This window comes from Felis catus, chromosome D1, assembly GCF_018350175.1.
Source record: "Felis catus isolate Fca126 chromosome D1, F.catus_Fca126_mat1.0, whole genome shotgun sequence".
NCBI classification, from domain to species: Eukaryota; Metazoa; Chordata; class Mammalia; order Carnivora; family Felidae; genus Felis; species Felis catus.
Window position 1 is genome coordinate 55,444,737 of NC_058377.1, and position 23,939 is coordinate 55,468,675.

The following is a 23,939-nucleotide window of genomic DNA, read 5'->3' on the forward strand; positions in this document are numbered from 1 at the left end:
TGAAAAAATGCTCAACACTTCACTCATCATCAGGGAAATACAAATCAAAACCACAATGAGATACCACCTCACACCAGTCAGAATGGCTAACATTAACAACTCAGGCAACAACAGATGTGGGTGAGGATGCAGAGAAAGAGGATGTCTTTTGCATTGTTGGTGGGAATGCAAGTTGGTGCAGCCACTCTGGAAAACCGTATGGAGGTTTCTCAAAAAATTAAAAACAGAACTACCCTACAACCCAGCAATGCAATACTGGGTATTTATCCACGGGATACAGGTGTGCTGTTTCAAAGGGACACATTCACCCCAAAGCCTATAGCAGCACTATCAACAATAGCCAAAGTATGGAAAGAGCCCAAATGTCCATCGATGGATGAATGGATAAAGAAGATGTGGTATATATAAAAAATCGAGTATTACTTGGCAATCAACAAAAATGAAATTTTGCCATTTGCAACTACATGGATGGAACTGGAGGGTATTAAGCTAAGTGAAATCAGTCAGTCAGAGAAAGACAAATATCATATGACTTCACTCATATGAGGACTTTAAGAGACAAAACAGATGAACATAAGGGAAGGAAAACAAAAATAATATAAAAACAGGGAGGCGGACAAAACAGAAGAGACTCATAAATATGGAGAACAAATAGGGTTACTGGAGGGGTTGTGGGAAGGGGGATGGGCTAAATGGGTAAGGGGCACTAAGGAGTCTACTCCTGAAATCATTGCTGCACTATATGCTAACTAATTTGGATGTAAATTAAAAATAAATAAATAAATAAATAAATAAATAAATAAATAAATAAAATTAAAAATTAAAAAAAAAATTCTTTCGGGGGCTGGGGGCTCCTGGGTGGCTCAGTTAATTAAGTGTCCAACTCTTGGTTTCAGCTCAGGTCATGATTTCACTGTTTGTGAGTTCGAGTCCCAAATCAGGCTCTACTCTGACAGTGTGGAGCCTGCTTGGGATTCTCTCTCTCTCCTGACTCTCTCTGCTCCTCTTCCACTCACACATGTGCGTGCGCGCTCTCTCTCTCTCAAAATAAAAAAAATTTTAAAATTAAAATAAATTATTTCGGTATGTAGGAAAGAGCTTTTTTTGTTGTTGTTCTAGTGTTTCTTTTGTACTTATGCATATTTTATAGTACCCTCTGTCCCCCTTTCTTTTCTTACTTGACCTTTTACAATCTGATTTGTTACTTTTAAATGATATTCCTTAATACTCAACTTGCCACCTAGGCAATAGTCAACAAACTTATTCTACTTTGTCCTTTCCATCTCTCATTAAAAAACTGCACTCTCAGGGCGCCTGGGTGGCTCAGTAGGTTAAGTGTCTGACTCTTGATTTTTGGTTCAGGTCATGATCTCACAGTTTGTGAGTTTGAGCCCCGCATCCAGCTGTGCACTGACAGATATATTAAGTATATAAAAGGCTCATCATTACACATTTTGCTAACATTTTCCCAGTGTTCTCTCTTAGTTGGATGAACATCATTCTCTAGTACAATGCAGTCAGCAAAACTTTCTGTGATGATAGAGACATTCTATATCTGCATTGCCCAATAGGGTAGCCACCAGCCACATATAATGAGCACTCAAAATGTGGCTAGTGTGACAGAGGAACTGAATTTTACATTTTAATTTTAATTAATTTACATTTAAATTGCCACATGTGGACAATAGCTACTAAATTCATGCAGTGCTCATGGATTCATCAAGAAGGAGTCCTGTATAGAGATGAGAGTACTTGCATATTTAAAATTATCTTTCTATAACCTGGATACCTAAAAATAAACTTGATTGTAATATAAAATCCATGCCTTACACTAAAAATTCTGTTCCACTGGTGCCTTTGTATGTTGCTGATGAAGTCTAATGCCAGCCTGATTTATTTGCCTAAGTCAGTAACCTGTTCTTTTTCACTAGCGTTTTAAGAATTTTTTTTTATTTTTAAAATCCAGTAGTTTTACTGAGGCTATGTTTCAGAATTAACCATTGCAAGTCAGTTTTAAGAGGTAAAAATGGTCCTTTTAATATGCAGGTTCATTTCTTTCTTATTTCTAAAAAGTTTCTTCAGTTATAGTTTTAAATATAAGTTGTTTCACTGTTTTGTTTTTCTTCTCCAGGGAATCCAATTATGTGTTTGAGATCTTTGCTGAGTCTATTCCATTTCAATCACTTTCTCTCTGACACTTTTTCTTTTTTTCTCAATGTTTATATTTATATTTATTTATTTTTTTTTCAACGTTTTTTTATTTTTATTTTTGGGACAGAGAGAGACAGAGCATGAACGGGGGAGGGTCAGAGAAAGAGGGAGACACAGAATCGGAAACAGGCTCCAGGCTCCGAGCCATCAGCCCAGAGCCTGACGCGGGGCTCGAACTCACGGACCGCAAGATCGTGACCTGGCTGAAGTCGGACGCTCAACCGACTGCGCCACCCAGGCGCCCCATTTATATTTATTTTTGACACAGAGACAGAGCATGAGTCGGGGAGGGGCAGAGAGAGAGGGAGACATGGAATCGGAAGCAGGCTCCAGGCTCTGAGTTGTCTGCACAGAGCCTGACGTGGGCTCCAACTTGTCAACCATGAGATCATGACCTGAGTCAAAGTCGAACACTCAACCAACTGAGCCACCCAGGTGCCCCTCTCTGACACTTTTTCTTTATCTCATTTTCATTATTTTGCTTATTTCTTGGCCTTCTTAAATAGCCCTTATTAAATATTCAACACATTGTAAGTCAGCTTTAATACCTTTCCTTTCCTAAGTTTAATCAATTCTAATTTTATTTCTTTTGGGAGAAGAGAATGTTACTAGTTTTTAAATTTTTGATTCATTTGTTTGAGACTACTTAATTCATTTTGGAGTTTTATGCTACAGTTTCTTTCTGCTTTGTAATTAGTTGTGGGGGAAGAATGTACATAAGCCAAAAAATTTTTGATTCTCATTTTCTCTTTTCTTTTTACAGTCAGTAATTTTGTACGGACTGCTTCTTTTGGCCCATTTTATGGAAAGAGTAAAGTTTGGGTGGCTTAAGAAATTCCTAGTTCAAGACTGCCCCCTTCTGTCAGAATAGTAAGGTTCAGTGTCCTTTTTCATATACTTATTCGAGGGCAGGGCAGTTGAGGGGGGCAGGTCTGATGTGTTTAATATTTCTTTTGTTTCTGTAGAATCTTAATTCCTCCCTCTAGCTTCCTTCTTTCCCTTCACTGATCCCTCCCCCTCTCTATTTATCTCTTTACCAGAAGTGGTACCTTTCTAAAAATGCCACCCTAGGTCTTACACACTTTTAAGTCCTTTACCTTTAACTGGTACTGTGATCTACCAGACCCTAGACTGCTTTCAGAAATTTTGGATTTACCGTGAAGCTTCCACTTTCTGTTTGTTTGTTTTGTTTTGTTTTGCTTTCCAGACTCAGGCTCTCAACCCCTCTCCTCTTTTCCATGCAGTTTTTCAAACCCCAAGCCTAAAACATAAAAAGATACCTCTGTTGGAATCTGGTGGGGTTTTTTCTTAATTTAAAAATGATTTGAAGTTCATAGTATTCGTTCTCTCACAGTAGAGCTGAAAGTATCGATTAAGTGTGGTTTTATTTTCCTTTTTAATCTGTATGGTCTTCTGGGAGGATAAGTGGACAAATTCTAATTTAGGAGGCCACCATTGTCCCAGGGGAACCTGGAAGTCCCTTGAATCTTTTTATTCTTATTGTTATTACTGATTGTGATTTGTCAGTATTTTATAAACATTCTTTTCTTAATTTTCTATTTATTTTTTATTTTTTAAATGTTTATTTATTTTGGAGAGAGACAGAGCAAGCAGGGGAAGGGCAGAGAGAGACAGACAGACAGACAGACAGACAGACAGACAGACAGACAGAATCCAAAGCAGGCTCCATGCTCTGAGCTGTCAGCACAAAGCCTGCTGTGGGGCTCAAATCCACAAACTGTCAGATCATGACCTTAGCCGAAGTTGGATGCTTAACTGACTGAGCCACCCAGGTGCCTCAACATTCTCTCTTTTTTTTTTTTTAGTTTATTTTGTTATTTTGAGAGAGAGAGTACCTGCGCATGATTGGAGGAAGGGCAGAGACAGAGAATCCCAAACAGGCTCTGTGCTGACAGCCTAGGCAGGCTTGATCTCACAACCATGAGATCATGACCTGAGCCAAAATCAAGAGTCAGATGCTTAACCAACTGAGCCAACCAGGAGCCCCATATTTTATAAACATTCTTAACACATCTCAGGAAGTAAAGCAAAGAGCTAAGTTTGTGGACAAGTCTTCTGTCTGAAGTAACTTTCTTAAACCAAGTAACTTTCTTAAAACATCAAGCATATAAGAAACAGATTCAGAAATTAAAGTCTCTCATATTCAATCTAATTATGGTAAAATCTGGTAGGATACATTCTATCTTATAGTTTTGTACTAATTAGAAGTCCTTTCTGCCTACGTATAAATAATACCTACTTTGGGCTAAAACAAACGAAATTGTGTTTAGAAGGTTATATAAAAGAAATAAACCAGAAATCAACTTTCTTTCTTATTTTTGTCTTTATGATGATAATGCAAGAACATGACAGATTTTCTGATCTTACATTCTGGTAAAGTTCATTTATCCATCTATTCAACACTTATTGAGGACCACTAAACTGCCAGTCAACGGGGACACAAAGATAACTAAGGGGCAGTCCCTGACTCACAGACAAGTAGAGAAATATGAGTAAGTTGCAGTAAGTACAATACCCTTTATAAAATGTTTGAAAATATGCAAACCATACTATACATACTTTTAAGTGTACATATATATGTAGTATAAATACAAAGCCAAGTGAAAATTATAATCAAATTAAGTATAGAGGTTAACTCTGGGAGGGTGAGGGGAATAAAATCAGGCAGGAATACAAATATAGCTTCAATTTCATCCATGGTAGTTTATTTACTAAAATAAAAAGATCTGAAACAAATATTGCAAAGTACTAAGACCTGACAAAGCTGGGTGGTAAGATATCATGGGTATATTTGTTATCTCTATTCTGTATGCTTGAAATAATTTAATTTTTAAAAAACTATTCAAAATGCAGTTCAATTTGGGGCACCTGGGTGGCTCAGTTAAGCGTCCAACTCTTGATATCAGCTCAGGTCATGATCTCGTAGGTTCAAGCCCAGTGTCAGGTTCTGTGCTGACAGCATGGAGTCTGCTTAGGATTCTCTGTCTCCCTCTTTGTCCCTCCCCTGCTCATGTTCTATCTCTCCCTCAAAATAAATAAATAAACTTTAAAAAAAGGTAGTTAGGTTTTAATAAAAAATGCAGTTCAATTTACCGGAGTTTTATTTTTTTTTTATATGAAATTTATTGACAAATTGGTTTCCATACAACACCCAGTGCTCATCCCAAAAGGTGCCCTCCTCAATACCCATCACCCACCCTCCCCTCCCTCCCACCCCCCATCAACCCTCAGTTTGTTCTCAGTTTTTAAGAGTCTCTTATGCTTTGGCTCTCTCCCACTCTAACCTGTTTTTTTTTTTTTCCTTCCCCTCCCCCATGGGTTCCTGTTAAGTTTCTCAGGGTCCACATAAGAGTGAAACCATATGGTATCTGTCTTTCTCTGTATGGCTTATTTCACTTAGCATCACACTCTCCAGTTCCATCCACGTTGCTACAAAAGGCCATATTTCATTTTTTCTCATTGCCACGTAATATTCCATTGTGTATATAAACCACAATTTCTTTATCCATTCATCAGTTGATGGACATTTAAGCTCTTTCCATAACTTGGCTATTGTTGAGAGTGCTGCTATGAACATTGGGGTACAAGTGGCCCTATGCATCAGTACTCCTATATCCCTTGGATAAATTCCTAGCAGTGCTATTGCTGGGTCATAGGGTAGGTCTATTTTTAATTTTCTGAGGAACCTCCACACTGCTTTCCAGAGCAATTTACCGGAGTTTTAAATCAGAAGTTTCAGATTATGTTCAAGTTGTGTAATAACATAAAATTAAGAACCAATTTAGGTATGAATGAGAAAAATAGCCCATCTGAATACTGTACATCATTTTTTATATGAAGTGTTACACATACCTGTGAGTGCTAAATAAGAAGCAATGTACCGCTTTTCCAGTCCATCTCTAACACTCTGAATTGCACCAAAAATTGGAGGTATAATCATAATCAGGTTACTCACTGTATTCCCTACAGGAGAAAAACACAAGAAAATAATTATATTAGTTAATATCCCTTTAAATAAAAACTCATGCACTTGGCCCTTAATAAAAATTAAATAGGTGACTTTTCAGAAAGATAGTGGAAAGATATTTACAAAGCACCAAGGGAAAATAATTATCTATTGAATGAAAATTTTATGTAAGAATCTGAGTGAAGTAAAGATAACTTTTGGGGTAGCTGGCTGGCTCAGTCAGTAGAGCATACTACTCTTGATCCCATGGTTGTGACTTTAAGCCCCACGCTGGGTATAGATTACTTAAAAAAATAAAATCTTTTGGGGCATCTGGGTGGCTCAGTCAGTTAAGTGGCTGGCTCTTTGGTTTCAGCCCAGGTCATGATCTCACGGTTGGTGAATTTGAGCCCCACGTCCGGGTCTACACTGACAGTGTGGAACGTGCTTGGGATTCTCTCTCTCCCCCTCTCTCTCGCTCTCAAAAAATAAACTTAAAAACATTATAATAACATAAAATATTTTTAAAAAAATAAAGATAATTTTTGACAAATGAAACGAAGATTTTTCAATCAGAACACCCACTAAAGGAATTTCTAAATTCTAAAGGTAAAAAAGAAAACTATCTCAAAAAGAACCTCAAAGATACAGCAAAAAATGAGTTGAAGGTAGCCATTTGCAACTGAGAGAGTGGTCCACAGATACAGCGATGAAAAGGTAAAATATAGAATTGTGTTACTTTTATCTGTTGAATCAAATAGCAATGAATTGAGGTTTGCATTTTATAGATCTTTTTAAAATCTCACTTTATGGTAATATTTTTAACTTCTAGTTTCTATGTTTCTAGTAAAATATGAAAAGCAATGGATCATCATCTGATTTTTGTTCGTATCTTTTGCAAATCGACATATATAGAACACTCTACCATATAGCATATACATTTTTCTCAAGTACACATGGAACATTTTCCAAGATAGAGCATATGTTAGGCCATACATTCTAACAGACTTGAAAAAGATAACATACAAAGTATGTATCTCTCCCAACCACAACAGAATGAAGTTAGAAATAAATAACAGACAGAAAGACAGGATGTGTGGGTGGCTCAGTCAGTTAAAGCATCTGACTCTTGATTTTGGCTCAGGTCATGATCTCATGGTTCTTGAGTTTGAACCCTGAGTTGGGCTCTGTACTGACAGTGCAGAGCCTGCTTGGGATTCTCGGTCACCTTCTCTCTCTGCCCCTCCCCTGCTCTCTCTCTCAATTTTTAAGCTGGATACATTGCCACTTAGCTAAGAAAACTACATTTCCAAGACCTCTTTGCAGTAAGTAAGTAAGTAAGTAAGTAAGTAAGTAAGTAAGTGGAAGTCTGGTATGGTACTTTCAAGAAAAATGGAGATTACACCCTTCTTGTCACCTCCTTCCCTTTTCTGCTACAGGGAATGTGGATGCAACGGCTAAAGCCATCTTGGTCTCTGAGGGGACAGTAGGGATCTAACCCAGTTTGGGGGAGGAAGACCTTCCTCTGCCCTATGGTCCTCTGGCTGGACATGGAGTCAAACTGACCACGAGACAGATTATCAGGAGGAAATCAAACTTAGTAGGTGTACCTATGGGGAATCCACACAGACATGAAATTCCAAAGACAATGAGGCAACAGGAAACTTACATCAGTTAAGAAAAGGGGATCAGTTAAGGATACAAAGGGGATAAAGACCATAAGCAAGAAGGTGAAAGGAGATGTATGGGAAAACAAGGTCGCCCTATTATGCAGGTGAATTCCTTAGGTAAAAGGGAGTCTCTGTTAATAGTTCTCTTCCTGTTACAGGCTCTCCTTTCCATTGTAAATTTAGCAGTTGCAGGGAGGCAGAGAGCTTTTCCTGCTTCTGCTGGGTTTCAATTACTTTTAACTTAAAATAATCTTTATGCCAAATGGCCCATCTTGGGCAGCCTGCCCCGGCCCCCTACACTAAGCATGGCTGAGCAACAAAATAAGAGAAGCTTGGGCCCCTGATACCATGGAGCTGCCACCCCAGCCCCAAACTGCCTTTCAGACTGAAATAAATCTACATCTTGTTTAAAGCATTAATTATCACATATTTGTTACTCACAGCCAAACCTAATCCTAACTGATGCAAAAGATGTCCTTAGTGCACCTTATTTCATTTGAATTAAAAATGCTAACAGCCTTTTCTCTGTGAATATACAGTGGAAACTGAAACTGAAAGACAAATGCCTGTCTTTGAGTCATTACACATCTTTCTTAAATTTAATGCTGTTACATGAATGATAAACCTAAATTAATCCAAATGTTTTATGAGGAGTGTTTTCACTTTTTATTTTAAATGTTAAAATGCAAAGATAAATATAAAAATGAAGTTAACATCTTATGTCAGCTCCTTTTTAAATTACAGTTGACACATAATGCTCCATCAATTTCAGGTATATAGCATAGTGACTTGACTAGTCGATATATTATGCTGTGCTCACCACAAGTGTACCTACCAATGTCACCATACAATGCTAATTACAATACTATTTCCTATGCCCTAATTTCCATCCCTGTGACTTATTCATTCCAAAATTGGAAGCCAGTATCTCCCACTTCATCCATTTGCCCATCCTTCCTGGCAACCATAATTTATTCTCTGTATTTATGGAACTGTTTTTGCTGTTTGTTTTTTAGATACCATATACAAGTGAAATCATGTTGTTTGTGTTTCTTTGATTTATTTCATTTAGCATAATACCATCTAGGCCTATCCATGTTGTGACAAATGGCAAGATCACATTCTTTTTTTTTATGGCTGAGCAATATTCCATATATATGTCATATCTTCTTTATCCATTCATCTATGGATGGACACTTGGGCCACTTCCATATCTCAGCTGTTTGTAAACTATGCTGCAATAAACAAAGAAGTGAATATAACTTTTCAAATTAGTGTTCTCATTTTCTTTGGGTAAATAAATACCCAGCAGTGGAATTAATGGGCCATATGATATTTCTAACCTATTTAATATATTTTTTGAACTTTGGGGTATTTTTTTAAGTATAATCTTTACACCCAACATGGGACTTGAACTCACAACTCTGAAATCAAGAGTTGCATGCTCTACCAACAAAGCCAGCCAGGTGCCCGATATTTCCAATTTTTTGAGGAATCGCCATATTGTTTTCCAGGTTGCATCAATTTACATTTTCACTAATAGCACATGAGCATTCCCATTTCTCCACATCCTCGCCAACACTTTTTATTTCTAGTCTTTTTAATTCTAGTCACTCTTGCCTTTTCATTTTGTTAATGATTTCTTTCCTTCACTGTGAAAAGCTTTTCATTTTGATGTAGCCCCAACAGTTTATTTTTCCTTTTGTTTCACTTGCTTGAGGAGACATATCCGGAAAAATGTTGCTAAGGCTAAAGTCAAAGAAATGATTACTATGTTTTCTTCTGGGAGTTGTATGATTTCAGGTCTTACATTAGGTCTTTTGTCCATTCTCAGTTTATTTTTGTGTATGGTGTAAGAAAGTGTTCCGGTTTCTCGCGCCTGAGTGACTCAGTCAGTTAAGCATCTGACATCAGCTCAGCTCATGATCTCATGGTTCATGAGCTCAAGTCCCGCATCAGGTGAGCCCAAGCACCACTTCGGGTAAGACGTCGCCCCATAATGGGTGAGTATGAGCCCCACTTCAGGTGAGCCCTGCTTCTCTCTCTCTCCCTCTTTCTACCCCTCATGGGATTCTCTCTTCCTCTCTTGCTCTGCCCCTCACTCACTTACACCCTCTCTCTCCCTAAAATAAAAAAAAAAAAAAAAGTGTTCCAGTTTCATTCTTTTGCATGTAGCTACACAGTTTTTCCAGCACCATGAAGACACTGTGTTCTCCCCATTGTATACTCTTGCCTCCTTTGTTGGAGATTAATTGACCATGTAAGTGTGGGTTTATTTCTGGGTTCTCTATTCTGTTCCATTAATCTACGTGTCCATTTTTGTGCCAGTACCATACTCTCTTGATAAACATATTCTTTTTTGTTTGTTTGTTTATTTATGAGAGAGAGAGAGAGAGAGAGAGGAAACATGAGCAGGGAGGGACAGGGCAGGGGGGGCAGATTATCTGAAGCGGGCTTTGCGCTGACCAGAGAGCACGATGCCAGTCTCCAACTCATGAACCATGAGCTCATGACCTGAGGCAAAGTTGGACACTTAACCGACTGAGCCACCCAGGCGCCCCCATAAATACCATATTCTTAAACAATCAATGGGTCAAAGAAGAAATCACAAGAGAAAGTAGAAAATACTTGGAGATGAATTAAAATAAACACAACATACCAAAATTAATTAATTAATTGGATACAACAGGGCTAAGGGGAAATTCATAGCTAAATTCAAACATCAAAAATCAAGAAAGATCTTCAAGCTGAAATGAAATAATGGTAATTAGTAACATAAATATATATATAAATATACAGCACACTGGTGAAGATAAGTATATGGTCTAACTCTGAATACTCTAATACTGTAATATGATGGTATATTAAACATGTAAGCCTATCACTTAAAAAGTTAAAAGGGCAAAAGTATTAAAAAGAACTAAAGCTGCAAATGACATAGACAATAGAGTTAGTATCCAAAATATATAAAGAACTGACACCTAAAAACAAATAATCCAATTAAAAAATGGGCAGAAAATACAAACAGACATTTCTCCAAAAAAGACATACAGATGGCCAACAGACACATGAAAAGATGCTCACCATCACTCATCATCAGGGAAATGCAAATAAAAACCACAATGATGGATTGCCTCACACCTGTCAGAATGGCTAAAATCAACACAAGAAACAACAGGTGTTGACAAGGATGTGGAGGAAAAGGTACCCTTGTGTACTGGCAAACTGGTACAGCCACTGTGGAAAACAGCATGCAGGCTCCTCAAAAAGTTAAAAATAAAACTACCCTACAACCCAGTAATCACACTACTGGGTATTTTCCCGAAGAATACGAAAACACTAATTCAAATGGACAATATGCACCCTATGTTTATTGCAACATTAATTACAATTACCAAACTATGGAAGCAGTCCAAGTGTCCACCCATAGACGAATGGGTAAAGAAGCTGTGTGTGTGTGTGAAAAATGGAATATTTTTCAGCCATAAAAAAGAATAAAATCTTGGCATGTGCAACAACATGGCTGGATCTAGAAAGTATAATGCTAAGCAAAATAAGTCAAAATACCATATGATTTCGCTCATATGTGGAATTTGAACAAAGGGGGGAAAAAAGAGAAAGACAAACCAAGAAACAGACTGCTAACTGTAGAGAACAAACTGATGGTTACCAGAGGAAAGGTGGGTAGGGGCCAGGTTAAATAGGGAATGGGGATTAAGAGCACACTTATCGTAATGAGCACTGAGTAGTTGTTGAATCACTATTATGGTACACCTGAAACTAATATAACACTGTATGTAAACAGTACTGGAATTAAAATTAAAAACTTAATTTAAAAAAAAACTAGCTACAACAATTTATTAGTGAATAGACAATAAAAAACAGGTAAATTATAATATTAAAAACCTACATGGAGGGAATAAAAGGGTAGAGGTTTAGTGAGTGAAGTTGTTATCAACATAAAAAAGACTGCTATAAGTTGTCTTAGGTAAGCCTCAGGGTAACCATACAGCAAAAACCTACCGTAGATCACAAAAGATAAGGGGACGGGAATCAAAGCATACAACTATTGAAAATCATCAATTCATAAAGGCAGCAAAAGAGGAACAAAGGAATAGGGAAACTACAAAACAGCCAGAAAACTAGATGGCATTAGTTAAGTCCTGACTATCAATAAATAATTACTCTAAATGTAAATGGATTCAATTCTGCAATTAAAAGGCATACAATGGTTGCATGGATTAAAAAAAAAAAATCAAGACCCAAGTATATGCTGGCTACAAAACATTCTTTTCAGGTTTAAAGACATGCATATGCTCAAAGTAAAGGTATGGAAAAAGATATTCCATGCAAGGGAAACCAAAAGAGAGTAAAGGTAGCTAACTTAGACAAAATAGATATTAAGCCAAAAACTGTAACAAAAAACAAAGATCATTATGTAATAACAGAGGCTTAATTCATCAAGAGGATATAATAATTGTAAATATGTATACAGCCAACATCAGAGCACCTAAATATATTAAGCAAACACTAACAGATCTTAAGGGAGAAATAATATAATTAATAGTATGGGACTTCAATACCCCACTTTCAACAATGAATTGTTCATCCAGATGGAAAAATAATACAGGAAAGTTGGACTTAAACTACACCTGACGCCAAAAGGACCCAATAGACATATATACAGAACATTCCATCCAAGAGCAGCAGAACATACATTCTCTAGGACAGATCATATGATAGGTCATAAAACAAATTTTAGCACAAATTTTAAAACTGAAGTAATACAAAGTATCTTTTCTGACCGCAGTGGTCTAAAACTAGAAATCAGTAACATGGAGAAAAACTATAAATTCACAAATATGTAGAAATTAAACAACAGACCCCTGAACAAACAATGGAGCAAAGAAGAAATCAAAAGGTAAATTAAAAAATATCTTGAAGTAGGGGCGCCTGTGTGGCTCAGTTGGCTAGGCATCCAACTTCAGCTCAGGTCATGATCTTTCGGTGCGTGGGTTCGAGCCCCACGTTGGGCTTTGTGCTGACAACTCACAGCCTGGAGCCTGCTTCAGATTCTGTGTCTCCCTCTCTCTCTGCCCCTCTCCCTCTTGCGCACGTGTGCACACTCTCTCTCTCAAAAATAAACAAACATAATAAATAAATAAATAAATAAATAAATAAATAAATAAATAAATAAATCTTGAAATAAATGAAAATGAAAACACAATAGACCAAACTTATGGGATACAGTTAAAATAGTTCCAAGAGGGAAGTTTACAGCAATAAATGCCTGTGTTAAGGAAAAAAAAAGATCTCAATCAACCTAACTTCACACCTCAAAGAACTAGAAAAGAACAAACTAAGCCCAAAATTAGGAAAAGAAATAAAGATCAGAATGGAAATAAATTAGATTAATGAAACTAAGAGCTGTTTGTTGCTTTTTTTTTTCAAGATAAAAATGGACAAAGCTTTAAGCTAGATTAACTCAGGAAAAAAGATAATTCAAATAAATAAAATTAGAAGTAAAAGAGAACATTACAACTAACACTACAGAAATAAAAAGGATCATGAGAGACAACTATAAACAATTATATGCTAACAAACTGGAAAACCTAGAAGAAATAGACAAACTCCTAGATATATACAATCCATGAAGACTAAATCAGGAAGAAACAAAATCATAATGAAACAATAACAAGGATATTGCATCAGTAATCAAAAACCTTCCAGGGGTGCCTAGCTGGCTCAGTCAGTAGAGCATGTGACTTGATCTTGGGGTCATGAGTTTGAGCCCCACAATGGGTGTAGAGATGACTTTAAAAAATAATAACAAAATTAAATTAAAATTTCAAAATAAAAAAATAAAAAACTTCCCAACACAGAAAAGCTGAGGACAAGTAGTTTCATTGGTGACTTCTACTAAGCATCTAAAGAATTGACACCAAAACTCAAACTGTTCCAAAAAAATAGAAGAGCGAGGAATACTTCCAATCATGTGTTCATGAATCCAGCATGACCCTGATACCAAACTATATGATGTCATGGAAACGTGGAATCTAAAAATGCCAAACTCAGAGAAACAGAACAGTGTGGTAGTTACCATGGGCTGAGGGTGGGGTGCATGGAGGGTGGAGAAATTAGCCAGAGTACAAACTTCCAGTTATAGGATTGACAAGTTTTGGAGATTTAATGTCCAGCATGGTGATTACAGCTAATAATACTATATTATACACTTAAAAGTTGCTAAGAAAGTAGATCTTAAATGTTTTCACCACACACACACACACAAAAATGGTAATTATGTGGTAAGATGCAGGTATTACCTAATGCTATGGTGGTAATCACTTTACAATACATAAGCCTATCAAATCAACCCACTGTATGTATCAAAATTATATAACATTACACAGTTAACCCTTGAACCACACAGATTTGAACTGTATGGGTCCAGGGGCGCCTGGGTGGCTCAGTCGGTTAAGTGTCCAACTTCAGCTCAGGTCACGATCTCGCGGTCCGTGAGTTCGAGCCCCGCGTCGGGCTCTGTGCTGACAGCTCAGAGCCTGGAGCCTGCTTCCGATTCTGTGTCTCCCTCTCTCTCTGACCCTCCCCCGTTCATGCTGTGTCTCTCTCTGTCTCAAAAATAAATAAACATTAAAAAAAAAAAAGAAAAAAAAAAGAGTCACTGAGAGCAGAACAAAATTAAAAAAAAAAAAAGAACTGTATGGGTCCAATAAATATAATACACTACTGTAAACACATTTTGTTTTCCTTATGATTTTTTGATTATTTTTTAATGTTTATTTATAAAAGAGAGAGAGAGCAAGCAGGGGAGGGGCAGAGAGAGAGTGGGACAGAGGATCTGAAGCAGGCTCCATGCTGACGAGAGCCCAATGTGGGGCTCAAACTCCCAAACCGTGAAACCATGACCTGAGCCGAAGTTGGAAGCTCAACTGACTGAGCCACCCAGGCACCCCCTTATGATTTTCTTATGACATTTTCTTTTCTCTAGCTTACTGTATTGTAAAAATAGAGTATGTAATACATAAAACATACAAAAATATATTAATCAACTTATCTTATTGGTAAGGCTTCTGGTCAACAGTAAGCTATTAGTAGTTATATTTGGGGGGAGTAAAAAGTTATACATAGCTTTGCAACTGCATGGGTGGGTTGGAATCCCTTAACTCACTATTATTCAAGGGTCAACTCTTTTCAATTATATCTCAATATAACTGGTGGAAAATCCACCTCCCCCCCCCGCCTCCACCAAATCTAACTATTTCCAAGTAACTTAACTGAATCCTAGAACAAAATTCAAAACTATTTCTGGTAATACAAAAAATATCCAGCACCCAACAAGGTAAAATTAAACACAATGTCTGGCATCCAATCAAAGATTACCAAGCATATAAAGAAAAAACACAACCCATATTGAGAAAAATAATCCAGGGAAACCAATCCAGAACTCATACATATGTTAGAATTAGTAGGGGCGCCTGGGTGGCGCAGTCGGTTAAGCGTCCGACTTCAGCCAGGTCACGATCTCGCGGTCCGGGAGTTCGAGCCCCGCGTCGGGCTCTGGGCTGATGGCTCGGAGCCTGGAGCCTGTTTCCGATTCTGTGTCTCCCTCTCTCTCTGCCCCTCTCCCATTCATGCTCTGTCTCTCTCTGTCCCAAAAATAAATAAACGTTGAAAAAAAAATTAAAAAAAAAAAAGAATTAGCAAACAAAAATTAAAACAGTTTATATAAAAGTCTAGAAAATACAAACTAGAAAGAAGATCAGTGGTTATGGGGTAGAGCAGAGGTAGAGGGAACAGTGGGAAAGGGAAGACTTACAAAGGGACATGAGAAAACCTGGAGGTGATGGGTATGTTCATTATCTTGATTGTGGTGATGGTTTCATATGTGTATACATATGTCAAAACTTAGTTTGTACACCTTAAAGGCACACTCTGTTGTATGTCAACTATACCTGATAAAACTGTTTTTTGTTGTTCTGCCTCTAGGGAGTAAAATTAGAGCATAGAGAGAAAAGAGTTAGGGAAAGGTACTGCTTTCTGGTTTTTTACAAGCCTTTTTTAGCATGACCTAGATTTTAATCTATTTTTTAATGTACTGGATTTTTATATTTTTAATTTATTATTTTGATAAAATAAAAACTAATTCAGGGTGCCTGGGTGGCTCAGTTGATTAAACATCTGGACTCTTGGTTTCAGCTCAGGTCATGATCTCGCTCTGTGGATTCGAGCCCCAGAGTGGGCTCTGCGCTGACAGTGCAGAGCCTGCTCGGGATTCTCTGCCTCCCTCTCTTTCTGCCCCTCCCCTGCTCACAAGCATGCTCTCTGTCTCTCTCAAAATAAATAAATAAACTTTATTTAAAAAATTAAAGAAACTTTTAGGAAAGGGAATGAAACAGATGGACAGAATTTCATAGATGTGATAAGATTTGAGCTGGAACCTGAAAGGAGAGAAAGGAACTGAAGTCTACTGAGCCTATTAAGTACCAGGTACTGGACTTCACACTACACACATGCTAACTTGCTTCTCACAACAACCTTGTGAAACATTGTTACCTCATTAAACGAACAATAAAGTCAGGCTAAGCGATTATACAATTTACCCAAATTCTCGCAATAAACAAATGGCAGCACCAAGATTTTATTCCAGGTCTATCTGTCCTTACAGCCAACGTTCCCACCCACCCCCCTTTTTTCTAATGTTTATTTTTGACAGAGGGAGAGAAAGAGAGAGAGCACAAGTAGGGAGGGGCCAAGAGAGAGGGAGACACAGAATCCAAAGAGGCTCCAGGCTCTGAGCTGTCAGCACGGAGTCCAATGCAGGGCTCCAACTCACAAACTGTGAGATCATGACCCTGAGCTGAAGTCTGAGGCCTGACCAACTGAGCCACTCAGACACCCCCTCCTTTTTTCTTTTTTAAGAGAGAGAGAGAGGGAGCTCCAGTGCATGAGCAGGGGAGACGGGCAGAGGGAGAGAGAGAGAATCTTTTTTTAAGTTTATTTATTTTTGAGAGAGAGAGAGAGAGACAGAGAGAGAGAGAGAGCAAGCAGGGAAGGGGCAGAGAAAGGGGGACAAAGGATCTTTAAGCAGGCTCTGTGCTGACAGCAGGGAGCCTGATGCGGGGCTCAAACTCACAAACAGCGAGATGAAGACCTGAGCTGAAGTCAGATGCTCAACCACTGAGACATCCAAGTGCCGAGAGAGAGAGAGAGAGAGAGAGAGAGAGAGAGAGAGAGAGAGAGAGAGACAGACAGAGAGAGACAGAGAGAGAGGGAGGGAGAGACAGACAGAGACAGCGACAGAGACAGAGAGAATCTTAAGTAGGCTCCATGCTCAGCAGAGACCCCAACGCAGGGCTGTGACCGTGGGATCATGACCTGAGCCAAAATCAAGAGTTGGATGCTCAACCAACAGAGCCACCCTGCTGCCCCTAAATGTTCTTCCCTTTAAATGCACAAGCACAATGTTTGCACAAAGGTCCTTATTGATGTTTTAAAAATTATATCAAAGAATATTCTTTTTTTTAATTTTATTTTTAATTTTTTTTTCAATGTTTATTTATTTTTTGGGGGACACAGAGAGACAGAGCATGAATGGGGGAGGGGCAGAGAGAGAGAGGGAGACACAGAATCGGAAACAGGCTCCAGGCTCTGAGCCATCAGCCCGGAGCCTGACACGGGGCTCGAACTCACAGACCGTGAGATCGTGACTGGCTGAAGTCGGACGCTTAACCGACTGTGCCACCCAGGCGCCCCAAGAATATTCTATTAAAAACGTTTTATGCCCCCTCCCTGCTTGTGCTTTATCTTTCTCAAAATAAACACTAAAAAAAAATTTTTTTTAAATGGGGACACCTGGGTGCCTCAGTCGGTTAAGCGTCCAACTCTTGGTTTTGGCTCAGGTCACGATCTCACAGTGGTGAGTTCAAGCCCTGCATTAGGCTTTGTGCTGGCAGTGTGGAATCCACTTGGGATTCTCTCTCCCTCTCTCTCTGCCCCACTCATGCTCTCTCTCAAAACAAATAAGTAAACATTAAAAAAAAAAAAAACTTTTTAAATGTTTTAAGTAAATTCCCAATTGTACAAATAGCAAAGTAATTTGCCAGGTGGAAAATATAAGGTGGGGAGCCAGAAAAATTGATGGTTACATATTTAAACAGTAGTTACCAATAGCTTTAAGTAAACCTGCAGATCATGTTGAATACCGTGCCATTCAGAAGGGCCCTAGGATTCAAACTAACAAGAATCTTTACTGATGGCTGAGATAAAGGAATTGAAATATGCCCAAAAGTACAGATAGTATTAAATTTTGCTGAGATGTCAATACTACGGAGGTCAGAAACACATTTCGAATAACCTGGAAGGCAGGGGGTAGGAGAGAGTCCTACAAACTATAGGAAACTCAATTAAAGGTCAACGCAAAGTTTTACAAATTAGAATGAGGAACACAAATCTTAAATATAGGCTAGTGTGAGAGACAGAATAAGGACAACTGTGAGAGAAAGATCCAAAGGCAGAAAAATGAAAGTAGACTATTCTTGGGGAAAATCTGAATATACTATCTCAAAGCAAGATTTAGAGGTAAAAATGGAAAGAGCTGAATAGTGGTCATCCTTCTCTCTGCTTTAATTCAGCATCTCTTTGGACTGTTTACCTATTTGTGGCACCCTGCTTTAAACAAACAGATCTTAAATACTGAGAGAAGAAACTAAAATAAAGGAATCATTTACTTAATTAATAAAACATGTCATATGAGAAAGGCATGATTCTGGTCTTTAAATACCTGAAGGACTGCTAAATTACAGGTGAATGAGGTGTAGTGCAGTTGTAAAATATAACAATTAAAAGCAATGAAGTTACAGAGAAGCAGATTTCCACTCAACATAAGGCAAAACATTCTAAAATTAGAGCTGTCCAAAAAAAGTGTAATAAGCTGCCTTATTTTGGGCAGGGGCCATGTCTTACACTTGTATGCTTCTCCCTTAGCACAATACCAAGGACAGAGCAGGCACTCCAGAAAATCTGATAGAATGAATAAATGCATGCATGTATGCTCAGTGAAACCAGAGTACAATTTTTCCTTTATCCTCTGGCATTATTCATAAAAGTACATGTTTCTTCTCTTTTGATTTAACAATGGTTATAGCAGATAGCAGCTTGTTTTGCTAAGCTTTACATATGGAGAGAGATGAAAGAATGGATGAATTAAGAAAAGACGGGGGGGGGGGGCGCCTGAGTGGCTCAGTCGGTTGAGCGGCCGACTTTGGCTCGGGTCATGATCTCGCGGTCCGTGAGTTCGAGCCCCGCGTCGGGCTCTGTGCTGACAGTTCAGAGCCTGGAGCCTGTTTCAGATTCTGTGTCTCCCTCTCTCTGACCCTCCCCTGTTCATGCTCTGTCTCTCCCTGTCTCAAAAATAAATAAATGTTAAAAAAATTTAAAAAAAAAAAAAAAGAAGAAGAAGAAAAGACGGGTGCCAGGGTGGCTCAGTCAGTTAAGCATCTGATTTTCGGTTTGGGCTCAGGTCATGATCTCACAGTTCGTGAGTTCAAGCCCCATGTCGGGCTCTGCTCTGTCAGCACAGAGCCTGCTTGAGATTCTCTCTCCCTCTCTCTCTGTCTGCCCCTGGCTGTCTCTCTCAAAATAAATAAACTTAAAAAGAAGAAGAAGAAGAAGAAGAAGAAGAAGAAGAAGAAGAAGAAGAAGAAGAAGAAAAGAGCATTAGACATACTCTTTTTTAAAAGTATAAAAATACCATATTGTAACAAAAAAAGTGAAACTGAATTTCACATGTTTTTAATAGCAAATGCATCCTTGCTATGAAACATAAAGAAATTTACACTCCTAAATTTCCTCCCACCTCTCTTCCCCTATTTACTTACTTTTATTAGTCATTTCCACATTGTCGAAGACCATATATTTCACATTGTCAAGGATTACGTTTAGCTCTGTAAGCCACATTTTCCATTCTTGTGCTTTTTTAAATAACAGCTTTATCAAGATATAATTCACATATCACAAAACTTACCCTTTTCTGTACAATTCAGTAGTTTTAATACATTTACAGAGTTGTGCAATCATCACTAATTTTAGAACATTTTCATCAGCTCAAAATGAAACCCCACACCCATTAGCAGTCAACTCCCCATCTCTCCTTCCCACAGTCCCTGGAAACCACTAGTCACTTTCTAGGTCTGTGGATTTGGCTATTTTGGACATTTCATATAAATGAAACTATATAATATGTAGTCTTTTGTGTCTAGCTTCTCTCACTTAGCATAATGTTTTTAAGGCTTATCTATGTTGTCGCATGCATGCGTCTATAACTTCATTCTTTTTTATTGCCAAATAGTCCATTGAATGGATATGCCACATCTTGTTTATATATTCATCAAGTGGTCATTTGGATTATTTCCATTCTTTGGCTATTATAATGTACTATGAACATTCATATACAATTTTTCGGGTGGACATGTTTTCAATTCTCTTGGATAGATACCTAGGAGAGGAATTCTTGCATCATACGGTAATTCTATGGTCATCCTTGTTTTTAGCCTCAGTTCTCCATTTAATGGATATAGTACCTTTACTAGTTTTTTCCCCATGGCTGTTCTTCCCATTTTGCCTTTTTTTTTTTTATGTTTGTTTTTTTTTTTTTATTTTTGAGAGAGACAGAGCATGAGCGGGGGAGGGGCAGAGAGAGAGGAAGACACAGATTCTGAAGCAGCCTCCAGACTGAACTTTCAGCAGAGAGCCTGAGGCAGGGCTCAAATCCAGGAACAATGAGATCACGACCCGAGCTGAAGTCAGACGCTCAACCACTGAGCCACCCAGGCACCCCTTGCCTTTCTTTCTTTCTTTCTTTCTTTCTTTCTTTCTTTCTTTCTTTCTTTCTTTCTTCTTTCTTTCTTTCTTTCTTTCTTTCTTTCTTTCTTTCTTTCTTTCTTTCTTTCTTTTTAATTCTTAATGGTTTTTTTTGTTTGTTTTTTTGAGAGAAAGACAGAGCTTGAGCAGGGGAGAGGCAGAGAGAAAAGTAGACACAGAATCTGAAGCAGTCTCCAGGCTCCGAGCTGTCAGCACAGAGTCCGATGCGGGGCTCAACCCCACAAATCGTGAGATCATGACCTGAGCTAAAGTTGGACACTTAACCGACTGAGCCACCCAGGCATACACCCCCCTTGCCTTTATTTTTTTTAAACAAGTTCTACTTGTTTAGATTTCATCACCCATCTTCACATAGTTTTTCAGGGGGTTATACATGTTGTATTCCCTGACATCTTGAGTCCTTGAGAACATTGTGCTCTGCGTTTATTATCAAAAGATGACTTAGCTATGTTGGGATCTCTCCTTCCTTCAGAAGTTTCTAAGTATTGTGCTGTCGTCTTCAAGATTGAACATTACTAGGGAGAAGTTTGAAGCCAGCCTAAATGTTTCCCTTGTAGAAGACTTGCTTTCTTGCCTAGACTCCTGAAGGATTACTGCATTATACTTAAATATATGTATTTTGGTAGATAATAGGTATTGAAATCAGATAAAAATGCTACACCCATTCTCTCTACACAGCTAATAAAACATAATAAAGACATTATTGACTCCCGAGTCAGACTGACAGCTTGAATCTGTAACTGCAAGCTGTAGTGCTACACCTGTAATTTTTAATAGCATCAAAACATGTCACATACTTAGATACAAAATCTAACAAAAAAGGTGTAAGACAAAATATTAATAAAACTCTAGGTAGGTTTTCTGGGTACAAATTGAGAAACTGATTTTAAACTTTATATGAAAATTTAAAATGCCAAGAACAACCCAGACAATCTTAAGTAACAACAAAATTAGAGTATTTACACTACTAGATATCATGGCCTATTAGCAAGAATAGACAAATAGAACAGAAAAGATCCCAAGAGCAAACTTGTATAGTCATCTGATTTATGACAAACATGGCCCTGCAGTGTAGTAACAGAAAAAAATGCTCTCTTCTGGATCAACTAGATACTCACATGGGAGGAAAACAAACTTGGACCCCAAACTCACACTTCTTATACAAAAATAGATTCAAGATGTACTGCTGATCTAAACATGATAGGTACAACAATGTAACTTGTAGAAGGAAACACAGCAAAACATCTTGATGACCTTGGAGCACCAATGAGTTTTTAAACAGGACACAAAAAGAATTAACCACAAAGGCAAAAAAAACTATTACATCAAGAAGCTAAGGCTACAAAGTCAAGCTAAGACTATAAAGTCAAGAAGAATAAAAGGTTGTTTTCAAAAAGCTGATTTAAAGAATAATAGATATGAAATTGCTTTGTAAATAAGGAGATATATAAATGTTAGCTAATTTAACTTTACTGACCAAAAAGAATGCACATAAAATGATCATGAACTGAAAAATTTTTGGTTAAAAAATGGTGTAAGTCCAAGACCAATCAAATTCTAAGTAGAAGTAATTTAGCCTTTATTTTCTATAATTCATTTACATTAACATTTTAATTTAAAATTTTAAAAACAATATAGCCACATTGTAGAAAATATATAAGGAAAAGAAGAGAAAAAAATCCATTATTTTACCATCTTAAGACATCCATTTTTATCATTTTGGTGTTTAAGGGAACCCTAACCAAACTCAGAGTAATTTGAACAAGAAAGGTTTATGATAAAGAATCATTAACTATGAGAGAAATGGAGTAACGAAAGATAGCCAGTAAGAAGTAAAAGGAGGCACCTCAGTTGGTTAAGTGTCAGACTCTTGGTTTTGGCTTAGGTCATGCTCTCATGGTTGTGGGATCAAGCCCCATGTCAGGCTCCACACTGGGCATGGAGCCTGCTTGAGATTCATTCTCTCTCTTTCTCTCACCCTCTGTCCCTCTCCCGCCCCCCCCCCCCACCACAAGTAAAGAGAAGTCTACAGACTATAGGAATAGCAGATATAAGGAACAGTCCGCTATCCCTAAGATGGAGATAGAACAATAAAAGAAGAGGTCCCAGCCAGGGCTGAAATCTAGACCTTGTGGGAGAAGGCATGGCCATAGCTCATAGAACAGCAGAAAAGTTTCCTGTGGTGCCACACCTGCAGAGCTTTCTGAAAATCCACCCTTCAGAACTTGTTCTTCATATGCCCTTCTAGGAGGCCAGGGAAGCTGATCACATCGAGTGGGGGAGCTACTGACTAGCATAAAAGCTGACCCAGCTTTAGGATCTGGGCACTAGGGGAAGCTTCATGCACTGTAAGAGACAGATGCTAGTTAAGCCACTTGCACTGCAAGAGCTAGGCACTGGAGAAGCCAAGCCAGCACACCAGAACCAGGAAGGGAAACCCTTTCCTCTTGCAATGTCTTTCCAATGCCCTCTACTGACAAAGTTTAACATTCTGCCAGCTGTCAAAAGAAACACTGAAAGGGCCCAGTTCCATTTTCACAGAGCATGCAATGAATGACGAATTCGGGGCTGACGGGTAATAAGCTGACAATTAACACAATTATAAAACTATGTTTTCATCCATCAGGCCTGGGCATAACTATGGTTAGTGAGGGTTCCCCAAATACCAAAATGATAAGAATGGTTTTTTTAAGATGGTAAAATGATTTTCTCTCTTTTTTTTTTCTATATTTTCTGCAATGTGGTTATATTGGTTTTTTAAATTTCAATTAAATTATTACTAATATAAATGAATAACAGAAAATAAAAGCTAAATTACTTCCACTTAGAGTTTAAATGGGTTTGGGGTGCTACCAGAAAATTCAAAGTTTTTTCTTGTCCAGGAATAAAAACCAGAGATTCATTCACATACTACACAATAAGTATACCGAAATATTAAAGCAAATTTTTTTTTTCATAGAATCCTGCTTGAAAATAGACTTCAGGAATTTTTTTAAATCTGAAACTATGATATTTTTATATCCCCAAACACAATTTCTTTTTATTCTCCCCAAAAGTAAATTTGAAACAACTCTGAATGAAGAAATAGTATGAAGACGTTTGCCTCGGGATGACAGTAGGTGGAGCCAGTGTGCAGGGCAGTCTCAACAGTTCTCCGTAATCTGGCCAAATACATAGAGCCCTGGGGCAAC

The 23,939-nt window shown here is 37.9% G+C and overlaps 1 protein-coding gene across 4 annotated transcripts in view; it reads right to left on the reverse strand.

Moving 5' to 3' along the window:
* The window catches only part of ACER3 (alkaline ceramidase 3), a 168,832-nt gene that overhangs the window by 99,070 nt on the left and 45,823 nt on the right, over positions 1-23,939 (reverse strand). For 2 of the 4 annotated variants that reach the window (XM_023239409.2, XM_045038703.1), the window contains exon 2: positions 6,085-6,195. In XM_023239409.2, the coding sequence (XP_023095177.1) occupies positions 6,085-6,195 (111 nt within the window). Of the gene's footprint in view, positions 1-6,084; positions 6,196-23,939 lie in introns of those variants that run through there. The other 2 variants (XM_023239410.2, XM_019811768.2) reach the window with 2 other exon arrangements.